The sequence below is a fragment of the Hoplias malabaricus genome, chromosome 16, assembly GCF_029633855.1.
Source record: "Hoplias malabaricus isolate fHopMal1 chromosome 16, fHopMal1.hap1, whole genome shotgun sequence".
NCBI classification, from domain to species: domain Eukaryota; kingdom Metazoa; phylum Chordata; class Actinopteri; order Characiformes; family Erythrinidae; genus Hoplias; species Hoplias malabaricus.
Window position 1 is genome coordinate 20,131,379 of NC_089815.1, and position 13,041 is coordinate 20,144,419.

The window sequence follows — 13,041 nt, forward strand, 5'->3', positions numbered from 1 at the left end:
TTTTAAGGATGTGAGTGAGTGAATGAAAACCACAGTCTTCATACTGGGGTCAGAGTCCTGCTTTAAGAACCATGACCTCATGAACCCATGATGGAGACACAGCTTTCTGGGCCCTATGTCTTCATATTTCATGATGCCATGCACAATCAAAGCATTCAGTGCCAGACACAAACACTGTTCAGCACTGGCAGAGTTTATCGTCATTATATGCCATCCGTTTTATCTACCAAGGGAATTTACATGGATTCTGCTCGTTGCTGTTTACATCCCTTCCACCGTAAAGAACACCGGAAGGAGCAAGGCACTAAACGAACTCCACCAGGCCACCAACATGTGGACTTCCTTACAAGAAGAGATAACATACTTGGCTTAGTATACACAACCCACAAAGAAGCTTGCAAAGCTTCCCCCCTTTCACACTAGGTCTCTTTATAGACCCAGAGTGAAAGCCATCAGACCTAAAAAAGCAGATACGTGTATGGCCAGAGGGAGCCTCACATGCTCTGCCGGACTGCTTTAGCACTACACACTGGGAGATTTTCAAAGAAGCAGTTACATACAGTGATCACATAGACATTGAGGAATACACAGAAACTATCATAGCATACATTGGAAAATGCACGGATGATGTCACTCACTGCAAAACCATCACTGTTCATGCTAACCAGAAGCCCTGGCTGACAGAAGAGGTTCACAGGCTTCTGAGGGCTCGAGACAGCCTTCAGGACCAGTGACACTGCAGGTCTATCAACTGCCAAGGCCAACCTGTCCCATGGCATCAGAGAAGCAAAACGCCAATACAGCGAGAAAATATCTAGCCACTTCAACAACACCAGAGATGCTCAGTCTCTGTGGCGTGGCATCCAAACCCTCACAAACTACAAACCCCCACCCCCAGACCTGCATGAGTGACAACAACACACTACTAAACTGCCTCAGTGACTTCTTTGGATGATTTGACACTCAAAACAACACACCAGCACATAAGATCACTCCACCCCAGGATGAACAGGCCACATGTCTGTCTTTAGCCAACATGGAGTAAACCCTCGCCAGGATAAATCCAAGCAAGGCCACTGTTCCTGACAAAATACCTGGGTATGTTTTGAAGGACTGTGCCAAGGAGCTCAAGGATGTCCTCACTGACATCTTCAATATCTCCTTGAACCAAGCTGTTGTTCCTGTGTGTCTCAAAATCACAAGTTATACCTGTGCCAAAGAAGCCCCTCCCATTCGGCTATAACGACTATCAGCCCATCGCTCTGACTTCCATTATCATGAAGTGCTTTGAGCAGCTGGTTATGCCACACGTCAAGTTCATCCTCCCTCCCTCCCATGACCCTTTTCAGTTTTCCTATAGATCAAACAGATCCACAGAGGATCAAACAGATCTCTGCTGCTCTCCACCCAGCCCTCACTCACCTGGACTCAAAGAACACCTGCGTGCAGATGCTGTTCTTGGATTACAGCTCAGCATTCAACACAATTATTCCCCTTCAACTAATACAATAACTCAAACATCTGGGACTCAACAACTCACTCTGTAACTGGGTGCCAGGACCATCATGCTAAACACATGAATTTGTGTGCTCACCCTGCTGCTCTTCACCCTGTTGACCCACGACTGTACACCTAGCTACATCACCAACCACATCATCAAGTTTGCAGATGACATGACAGTGGTGGGCATTTTCACTAGCAATGATGAAACCAACTAAAGGAACGAGGTGAGCCAACTGGTCCAGTGGAGCAAAGACCACAATCTCCTCCTGAATGTTGGGAAGACCAAAGGGATCATGGTCGACTTCAAGAGGGGTCGCTCACAGCATCCACCCCTGATCATCAATGGTGCTGCAGTGGAGAGGGTGAGCAGCACCAAATTCCTGGGGGTGCACATCACTCAAGACCTCTCCTGGCTCAACAATATGGTTATGCTGGCCAAGAAAGCTCAAACCTGCCTCTACCTCCTCTGCAAACTGAGGAACGCATGGGTCCCACCAACCATCATGCACTCATTCTAGAGGGGCACTGTTGAGAGCATCATACCTAGCTGCATCACTGCATGGTTCGGAGGCTGCACTGCCTCCTGCCGGAAGACTCTGCAACGCAAAGTGAACACTGCCAGCATTAGTACCCCTCAACGCTCCCTTACAGACATCTACCACTCCCGCTTCACCCATAGAGCCATCAACATCGCTGAAGACTGTCCCCACACTTTACATTCATTCTTCAGCCTTCTGCTCTCAGGGAAAATGTACTGGAGCCTCCGAGCCCGCTCCACAAGACTTCTGAACAGCTTCATCCACCAGGCCATCAGGAGCTGGAACTCCTGTTCACTACCTTCACTATTCTTCCGGACTGTAATACATCAACACTCTCAAAATCAGCTTCTTGCACACTACACCGTACATGTGCAAGGAAAGCATCTGGAACTCATTCATTGACAATGAAACTTTTTAAGTCAGTATTTGCACTTTACATCTTGAATACATCAGAACTACCTCAGCTTCTCGAATAAAAAACATTTGCTGCTATCAATCAACTGCACTATTACTCTTCACAAGCTGCTATTCTATGCACCTTTGATGTTATGGTTTCCATAATGTATTTGCACTTTACTATTTGTACGTTTGATATAGTCTACTCTCCCCTTCCCCAAGCCCCCCTCTCCATTCTATGTTTTATTATATTGTATTTGTGGCCTACATGTCTGTCTGTAAATATGTATGTATAAGATGATAGAGAAATGGCATTTCGTTTCTTCTGTGTTTCCTAGAAATATAGTGGAATTGACAATAAAAATTCTTGAATCCAGAAGTAGCAAAACAACCCCAAACCATCTGTGAATGTCCACCATGTTTGACTGTAAGGACTCTGTTCTTTACTCTATAGGCCTCATTCTGTTTTTTGTAAATGTGTAATAATGTACTTTGCCAAAAAACTCTATTTTTGTCTTAGCTGTCGACAAGATATTCTCTTGGGAGGATCCTAACATAGCATCAAATTGTGAAGGATAGTGCAGGCTTACATTTTACTCAATGCTGTGCCTGCAGGTTAGCTTGAATTTGGAAGATGATTGCGATTGTTGTCCAGTCCTATGAAGAATCAGTCATTGCAATCTTCCTTTAATTTTTCGCTTCTGTCCATGTCCAGGGAGGTAAGTTAAAATGCCGTGGACTCATAATCTTCTACTTGACTTTGTGCACAGTAGACACAGGAACATTAGGACTTCTGCATATATACAGTACTTGTAGCCTTGAGACTGTTGTGCTTTTCCACAGTTTTTTATTGGACCTATGTGGAAATGATTAAACTGGACTTTTTTCTGTTGTGTTTGTGTTATTCTGATGCAAAGAAAGAAATAAAATGTGAAAACCAAAGCATCTGTAATTGCAACACTGTTCTGGAAGAAACACAGCATGTTGTGGAAAAACACTATGTTGATAAATTTACCATCATATCATTGGTCTGATGCCAGATTAAATAAACTGATGACGTTCTTATCTTCTTTGTTGCTTTGGGATGTTTCCAACTTCTTTTTGGTAATGGTGTCTACTGAGGTGACAAAACCTCAAAAGTTACATCTTACTCACCATCTACACAGGAATTTAACTGCTAACTGAGGAAACTTTTATCTGTATCTGCCAGAATGTGAAAAGTAAACGTACATGGGAGGGGTGGTAAGCACCAGTTAACTTAAAAAACTGTTTTTGGCTTATCAGAGTAAAACGTTAAGATATCAGATGCAATGACTGCTATGTCAAAGCAAATTTATCTGGGTCAAATATATTTATGATCCAAGTTGGTGATTTACCAATGTATAAAACTATACAATGCAAAATGCTATATATATTAGCCTGAAAATGCTAGCTAGTAGCTAACTAGCTTGTCACTATGAAAAGTGACCCTTGTCAAAGCTGAAAGTATACTAAAGTTATGTTGTTTTGGAACCACTTATTTGTACTAAATCATGACAAATGGAATTTAAATTATATTAAGTTACACTTAATATATACTGAATATACTAGTCATATGTTATTTTTGTCACCTTTCTAATGCAACTGCAATATGTTTCTATGAGCTGCCTGCCTGAACTCTTAAACATATTAAAATGAGCTTAAAAATGAAGAAAACATAAAATAAGTGTCACTAATATAAACAAGCAATCAGACCATGTCAAAATAAAGTGTAACTTAATTTAATTTAAATTACTTATTAGTAATGAGTTGGTACAAATAATTGGTTCAAGAATAATACAATTTAAATACACTCTCTTTTTTCACAAGCTGAGCCAGTTGCTGTGGGCTAAATTCAACCAGCAGAGTGATGTACTGAGGAAAGGTCAGTCTCAAAAGGTTGGGGGAACTTTAAGGAGGGAGAGACAATTCCTATTTTACTGCATCTTTGATAAATGAACTGTTGAACAGTGATTTGCACTCATCTTCCAGATGGTGGTTTGTTCTCAAGTTCACAAAAGTATAGAAAAACTGGTTTTGCACAGTTCTTCATTTAATTTTGATTTGTCATATTCATTAAATTCTAATCCAGTAGTTGTTTTACTGAACAAACTCTTGTGCTGTTTAGTCTGTTTTGGAAAAGTTACAATTCTGATGTTAAACAAATTTATTTTAATAAATGCGAAGAAAATGAAAATAAATTTAATATCATTTGTTTGGATTTATTAAAATCCTTGTGCAGGACTGATCAGCAGTTAATGAGAATATTTATAAGGAACTCAAAACACACACTAGAAAAATAAAATTTCATGTAATTTTGCCACTCACAGATAATATTGCCTTATTTGCCTAATTGTTTTCTTGAGAAATGTAGGGAGAATCTAAAGGGTTCAAAAAATCTCAGGTACCACAGTACAAAACTGTGAAGTACATCAGAGCTTCATTTACTGCTTTTGAATATTCAGAATTAAAATTGCATGTTAAATTTGTGAGGTTTTGTCTCCTTTGTAGTCTTCACCATCTGCAGGAAGCTGGAAACCACCCAAAGAAACAAAGATAAGAATAAACATTTCATCAGATGGTTTTATCTGGGTTCTAGTGGAGCTAGTGGTAAAGTTATCAACATAGTGTTTTACACAACATGCTGTGTTTCTGTAGTATCCCTTGCAATTATATAATAATAATTATTATTAATATGATACTACTATATAGCTCTCTTTCTGCACATTGTCATGGACAAAAATTGATCAAAGTTTCTTCAGTAAAGAAAACTGTTCTATATAGAACCCTGAACACTTGAAGAAACTATTGCATGATTAAAAGAATTTCTGCATTATTGAAGAGTTCAAATTGATGGAGAATGTGCTATATATTGTTCTATATAGCAACTTTCAGTTTCTATATTGTTATGATGTCAAGCTTGTAACAATAGAGGAACTGTTTTTTTGTACCGTATAGAACCCTTCTCTAAAAGGTGCTATATAGAAACATCTCGAGCACATTATCTATCAATATGAAAAACCATTTTATGATGCAAAGAACCATTTCCTTTAATTAAGAACCCTTGTAGAACCATCATTTTTAAGAGTGTAGGAGAAACACTTTAAATATTCATTCCTTCATTCATTGTCTGTAACCGCTTATCCAGTTCAGGGTCGTGCTGGGTCTGGAGCCTACCCTGAATCACTGGGCACAAGGCAGGAACACACTCTGGAGGGGGCACCAGTCCTTCATAGGGCGACAGACACTCACACATTCACTCACAAAAGCAAATTTAAAAGAAAGTTAGTTACAAATTTGGTGAACAGAACTGAACTTGATTAATGAGAAACAATATGAATGATGGATGTACAGTGTTCAAAGCTGTTTTAGACAAGACAGCCATCACAACCAAAGATTTAGACAGTCAACCCTTGGAACAGAAACTTGGCAATTTTCCACTGAGCTACTGAACCACACAGGCTATGTGTGCGATTATGTGTGTTTGACATGTACCTGACTGACTGAGGGGCAACAGTGCAGCCGGCAGTAGGAGCAGATGAACCAGAGCCATAACTCTATGCTTTTTGTTTTAATATTTTATATTTAATACCAATTGTTTCTTAATAAAACAAATAATAATTTCTTATCTGAGAGTGTGTGGTTTACTTTCACAGTGTCACAAATTAGAGACAGAGTTATTGCTGAGTCAGTGCTGAGTATGGGATGTTAACATGGGGTTCTTTTGGTTTCTTTTTCAACTCTTGATTGATCTTGGCTCTATCATTTTCTGGTATTACAGCTAACAACAAAACTGGGCCGCTAATGTACTTCCACAAGCGCCTTGCGCTGTTGTTGGTCCAGGGATGCTTGGTTAGCAGCAGTTCAAAAAGAACCAATGGCTGGCTTTACACAAAATACGAAAAATAAAAAATGTAATTTACTACCACTGCACTCAAACTGTGAAAAGTGTAATTTTGTACAAACCATAAATATATAAATAAAATGTACTGGTGAACATTTCCCAAAATCATTAGGCCTACTACATAATAGAAAGCCTAAACTGCCCTGCAAGTTCGTCTCTGAATAAACTATTAAAGCTGATTTTTAAAGCTGATAACTTGTGTTGAGTTATGTTGAGACTACTCATAATCTGATTACCAAACATGATTAGAACCAGAAACGGATTCCCTTAAATAAGTAATCATAGTTCCTTCTAATTTACTCTTTAAGAACTTGGTAGGGCAACATATATAAATCTGTTTAATAATTTCAGTTTTTCAAGTGTGTTTATGATCCACATAATTTACTCTTAAAAATAGAGTCCCCTCAGCAATTATTAACACCACAGGTAAAGATGAGAAAAAGTTTCAGAAAACGTTTTTAAATTTGTTTTTGTTATTCCTCCTGAGGTTTCCCCTACCCTCCTCCAAAAGTTACATAGTTCAGTAACTGCAGTGCTGAGTTGAGCAGCAATGAAAGGCTCTATACTTCATAATACAGGCAAGTGAAGCATCACTATGATTTTGAAGCTGTATTTTAAGGTAAAAATATTACATAGTGTTCCTTTAACTGAAGTAAATATATTGTGAGGAAAACAATCCCTTATTAATAACTAATTATATTTAACAAAACCACATTGTATCATGGTACCAATAACCAATGGCGGCTGGTGAAAAATATTGTGGTGTACTGTTTGCACCACATTTTCAGTTACAACAACCATCCAATAGCAATTTAACATTTAATACTGCAGAACACCCAAGCTCTGTGAATATCAGTCATTTTAATAGACATTAAAAAACAATCAGCAAATGAATAGTTATAAAAATTGAAATAAATTTCAGCTCTAATGTGCTTAGATTTAAGGTACATTATGTTATATGAATCATTACATTAGAGACTAGTTCAGAAACATGCTGATGTTTTAGCAAAAACACCAATAAAACATTATAAGGAATTCCCATATTGCTGGATCATATTGTATATATATGCAAAGAACACTGCATCTCTTTCTCTCTGTCACTCTCTCGTTGTGTGCGTGTGTTTGTGTATACGTGTGTGTGTATAGGTGTGTGTGTGTCTAAACCGAGCTCTTTGACCTGTGGTTTCTTTACCAATAATAACCAGGTGTCCTGTGTTCACCATTAAGCGACTCTGCTCAGGGTTAAATATGAAGTACCATGAGATGTCCAATTCAAGGACAATGGCTGAAATTATGTTGATATCTGCATATTTTCTCTCAGCAGCGGTTTCTGATTGGCTGTTATTCTGCATTCACCCATATTGCCTACAGCATTCAACATATTGCCTACTGCAGCCAATGGAAACATTACTCTATATCCACAATATATTTCCTATATTACACATTGTTTTATATTTGTAGTATACTCAGTTTTCAAATAAGTAGTTATTATTGCAGTATACAGCATGAGATAACAAATGACATCTGTAGTGATGGAGTAGTGATGAAAATCACAACTGGTTTTTAAGGCAGAAATGGTTTATTTATAGTGAAGTATCAAGTTCTAGATGATGTTCGAATGACAGTGCTTCATCCATATTCAGTCAACATTTAACCTTACATTCTTTTACAATGGCATAGGTTTAACAACATAGGCTCTTCCTTCAGTGAACTGAAACACCACTACAACCAAATAAAGGCCTCTTTACAGTGGAATTACTGGTGTTCAATGATTTTCTTGATCCAGGGCATGAATGCAGAAATATTAGTGTAGACATTTGGTTTTGTGGGTTTGTCACAGTTGTTCTCCTCGGTGAAGGAAACAATGCCAACTGCAGTGTTATTACACACCAGAGGACCACCAGAGTCCCCCTGCAACAAAACATAAGCAACATTAACACACTGCTGAACTAAACCTTTATAAAGCTTCTGCTAATTTTTTTGTTTTTTTTCATACCAGGGATAAAGCTTAGACCTTGACTAAATTGTACTTTTAGTAGTTAATCTACTAAAATTCAGAATGCTGGGTAGTTTATTACAAGATTTAAACCTGATCCAGGAAACCGAAATCTTCATGTAAAAACTTGGGTTTAAGGGGGTTTAATCTTAGGGATAATTTACCTGACAAACTCCACCTTTTTTACCACCTGCACACAGTATGTTGGTGTAGTTCCAGAATTTTCCACAATTTTTAAAGACGTCGACGTTCGTCTCCAGAAGTACGTTACTAGTAGTTCCGTTGGTTTTAATTCTTCCCCAACCAGCTACGCTGCAAGACCCATCTATGTCTTTGCTTAGTTTAGAGATGGAAATCTTTGCAGCATTCTTGCTGTTTTCAGTCGACTTTCCTAGCTGTAACAAAGGCAAGAAAATTAGTTAAATGTTGTAAACAAAACTGAACTTGATTAATATGAGAGAATCTGGTTGATGGAGCATGGTGCGAGAATAAATATTGGGTAAAATTACATTTGCTGAATGTTGTTCTGGGGTTGCATTGTTTAAGAATCAGTAAGGTTACTAACAGCACTGCTCTTAATTTAAACCTGCTCTGAGTCCCTGTTATTTTGAGGTGCACAAAAAATCTAAAAAAAAAGCTTCTCCTCTATTCAGCAGATATGAACATAACATCATTTTTTTCTCCTCATCCAGTTCATAACTTTCCTCAGTTCTATTCCAGTTCCAGTATTCCAGGTAAAACCTTTAGATTTTTATTTTGTTTGTTTCTCTTGTGTAAACTCAATACAGAGTCATATCAGAATATTATGTGCTCTTCCTTATTTCTATATTCACTGTCCATTGTCTCAGCTTCACTGACCATACAGGAGCACTTTCTACTTCTACAATTACAGAGTGTAGTCCATCTGTTGCTGTGCACACATTGTTTGTCGCTCTTCACGCTGTTCTTCAATGGTCAGGACCCCCACAGAGCAGAGAGTATGATTTGGTGGTGGATCATTCTCAGTGCTGCAGTGACACGGACACAGTGTTATTTCTGACAGCTGATTTTTATTTAGTTTTAATCTTAGTTTTTAGACTAAAATGTGTATTACGTTTAGTCTTATTTTAATCATTGAATTCTTCTCAGATTTAGTCTGGTTTAAGTCAAAGAAATGTTTGTGTACTTTTAGTCCATTAAATAAACATTTAGTAATGTAGTAAAATAAACCAACATTACCAAAATGGATAGTGAAATATATGAAAATGGTAAATAAAAATGCAAACCAAGATCAATTTCCAATTTTGCTTCTCACCTGTTCCCATCACACACCCCACAGTTAGAATACCTCTGCTCTACAGACTCACCAACCAAAGTGGGCTTGAGTATCCTATAGAAATAGTGTTGAGTTGATTTTTATGTAGTGAATGAGTTCCTAAGAGTCCTTTATTCTGTTGAAGTGTAATGTAACTAAAGTGCTAATGTATCTATTTCTAGCAGAAATATCCTCCTATATTGTAGTATATTGCGTATACACCATTAACCTTCAGTTCCTCACACTCATAACAACATACCTTTCATACACAGAGAAGTTACTATTAATTTTATAATACACTGAAAGGCATGTCCTAATATCAATACCTGTACAATAAAGCTAGGCTGACAGTAAATAGCAGAGTTTACCTTCAAAAGCATGATGTCATTGCTGTAGGGAGGGTACTGGAACTCTGGATGAATGTGGTGCTCCTTTACTGCTATACGCTCAAAGTCATTGGACTTCAGATCATAAGCTCCGATCACTGCTGTCACTTCTGCCTTATCCAGTCCTTTACTAGAGGAACCAAGAGACAGTAACTTGTTGAGAAATGGTTTTCTTTACTCAGTTTACTCCCCAGTTTAGTAATTGTCCACTTCTGTCATTACTACTAGGTTACACACAATCACACCATGCTGACAAACTGTGAAGACTAGCACATGCTTCTTCTGATACGTGTGAAGCCAGCCTCCAACAAACTGCCAGTGACCTAATATCATGTCAGATTTAACAAGCTAAGTTATCTTTCCTATGTAAAGTTGCTGTGTTGGAGATAAAATAATTATTTACAATTGTGATGAGTGTAGTATCTCAGCTCCACTGAACATACAGGGTTACTTTCTCAGTGAGTCAACGCTGCTGTGACAATGAGGTAGTGGTGGTGTGTTACTGTGTGTGGCACTGATAAATGTGGATCAGACACGGCAGTGCTGCTGGAGTTTTTAAACTCCTCCATGTAAAATGTCCCTTTTAAAAAGGGTAAACATCTGCTGCCACAGAGCTCTAGAGTCTTGGGGTTGCAGGCTCGATTCTCGTCTGTATAGATCTACTTCAGATTTCCTCTCACAATCCAAAAATACATGATAGGTGGCTTGACTGTGTGAAATTGTCCACAGGTGTGAGTGACTATGTTCGTGTGTAATGCCCTGTGATGGACCAGCACCCTGCCCAGTGTGTATTCCTGCCTTGTGTGGTGTGTGACGTGTGGTGAAGTGTAACTATTGTAACTTACTTACATTTACATCTATGGGAAAGAAAGAAGCGTAAAAATGATAGTGACTATTACATTTCTGTTAGTGTGATTTTTAATTAAAACACAGAAGAACAACTATTGCAGGATGTAATAAGACTTCAAAAATACTATAATGTTAAGTATACAGTACTGTTAAACAAGAAATATCCTGACATATATACTAAATGTGCCATGGGGCGGCACGGTGGTGCAGTAGGTAGTGTCGCAGTCACACAGCTCCAGGGACCTGGAGGTTGTGGGTTCAAGTCCTGCTCCGGGTGACTGTCTGTGAGGAGTTTGGTGTGTTCTCCCTGGGTCTGTGTGGGTTTCCTCCCATGGTCAAAAAGCACATGTTGGTAGGTGGACTGGCGACTCAAAAGTGTGTGTGTGTAACCCTGTGAAGGACTGGTGTGTTTCTGCCTTGCACCCAGTGATTCCGGGTAGGCACCGGACCCACCATGACACTGAATTGAATAAGCGCTTACAGACAATGAAGAAATCTGCCATAATCTTTACATGGGCCACATTTTATTTTTGTGCATTTTCAATTTAGCAAACAAACAGAAACTAGGCAGAAGTGTTAGTCAGATAAAAAGGTCAGTTTGCCCAAAAGTATTCAGTAAAAAAAGAGCATACTCTGTCCAGCAGTGTGCAGCCGTCATGACAAAGAGATCAGACACGAGGAAACCCCCACAGGTGTGCGCCCTGTTTCCTTGAACAGAAACCATGTAGGGTCTGGAGTGGGGCTTTGCCACTGTGCCGTTCACGATACCCACATTCACACTGGCTGAGAGAGAGAGAGAGAGAGAGAGAGAGAGAGAGAGAGATGCAGGATTTCAGTACAGAGACATGCTGGTTATAAGTACTTACTGGTATGTATATTTTTCACTCTTCTCAGAAACAACACTGAACCAAAGCTCTATCACCAGCCACTGCCATTAAACAACGTACATTTTAAAAGATATACTGCAGCAAACTTGGTAAATGAAATCAATGGAAATTAATCAACGTTTCTTATATCTGTGATATTGATTATGTTCAGTCGACTGCTATGATCAGGTAATAATAAGCTCTTAGATTATATATGTTTCTTCTAGACATATCCTTGTTTAAGAAAATCTATCAAAATATTGGCCAATAATCTTCATTTTGCTTAAATAAATCAACATTTTTGAGAGTTTGCAAATTAAAATTTTCACAATTTTCAATCTTCTGTGCAAGGGCACTTCAGGTGTGAATATTGCTGTCTCTAAATTCAGTTTTCTAACTTTTAAGCCATTGCCGCACATAATTTGAGATATTTGTGAGTTTTTTAAATGTCCAAAAAGCATTTATAGAACTGACTGTTCAAGTTTACTAATCAGTTTTAGGTGATATACAGAATTAAGAAGTTTATGCGCCGACACGTGTAAATTAAAAAAGAAATCATACTTTTTTATTCTGATTACACTTAAATTGTATCCTGTTCTAATTTCATAATTAAGATTCCGCATTGTTCCAGTCTTCCCAAACACTGGAGCTGTTCACATTTACATTTGATTTCATTTGGCAGATTCTTTTATCCAGAGCAAGTTACAGTTTAATCCTGTTGCAAATGTGAGCCAATGGCCAATGTAGTGTTGGAGTCTTTGCAAATGGCCATTATTGGTGTAGCACTTGGGGGTTCTCCAGCCACACAATTAACCTTCCAGAGCACTATAAATAGTATAGGGTTCATAGCTGTTTTAGAGAAGACAGCCGTCACAACCAAAGATTTAGACCCTCAACCCTTGGAGCTGAAAGCTGACAATTTTCCCCTGAGCTACTGGACAACACAGACTGTGTGTGTGATTATGTGTGTGTGACACTTACCTGAGTGACCGAGGGGCAGCAGTACAGCCGGCAGTAGGAGCAGATGAACCAGAGCCATGACTCTATGCTTTATGTTCTCCACAGTGAGGGAGAAGATATTAAATACTAATGGCTCCTCCTTAAAAATAGATAATTTCCTGTACATTTCCTGTGTGGTTTACTTTCATAGAGACAGTGTCAAAAAGAATCAACGGCTGACTTCACATGAAATATGGCAGTAAAAATATGTATTATTTCCTACTACTGCACACAAATTGTGAAAAGTAGAAGTAGGCCTGTAGTACAAACTATTCATTAATTGATTGTTTG

At 38.4% G+C, this 13,041-nt stretch overlaps 1 protein-coding gene across 1 annotated transcript; it reads right to left on the reverse strand.

The window, feature by feature from the left end:
* Window positions 1–7,951: 7,951 nt before the first annotated feature.
* Window positions 7,952–12,790, reverse strand: LOC136672006 (mast cell protease 1A-like). The gene is made up of 5 exons (XM_066647940.1): window positions 12,733–12,790; window positions 11,518–11,668; window positions 10,019–10,166; window positions 8,521–8,751; window positions 7,952–8,271 (listed from the first exon to the last, which is right to left on the reverse strand). Exons 1-5 carry the CDS (start codon window positions 12,788–12,790, stop codon window positions 8,116–8,118), a joined length of 744 nt encoding a protein of 247 aa, XP_066504037.1. The 3' UTR covers window positions 7,952–8,115.
* Between the last annotated feature and the right edge of the window lie 251 nt (window positions 12,791–13,041).

Excerpts from the sequence above, each read along its gene's own strand:
- LOC136672006 (XM_066647940.1), bottom strand. The coding sequence starts at position 12,790 with ATGGCTCTGGTTCATCTGCTCCTACTGCCGGCTGTACTGCTGCCCCTC. Across the intron at positions 10,167-11,517 it reads GCTGCACACTGCTGGACAGA|TAAAGGACTGGATAAGGCAG; the intron begins GTATGCTCTTTT and ends TGGTTCCTCTAG. Across the intron at positions 8,272-8,520 it reads AAAAAGGTGGAGTTTGTCAG|GGGGACTCTGGTGGTCCTCT; the intron begins GTAAATTATCCC and ends GTTTTGTTGCAG.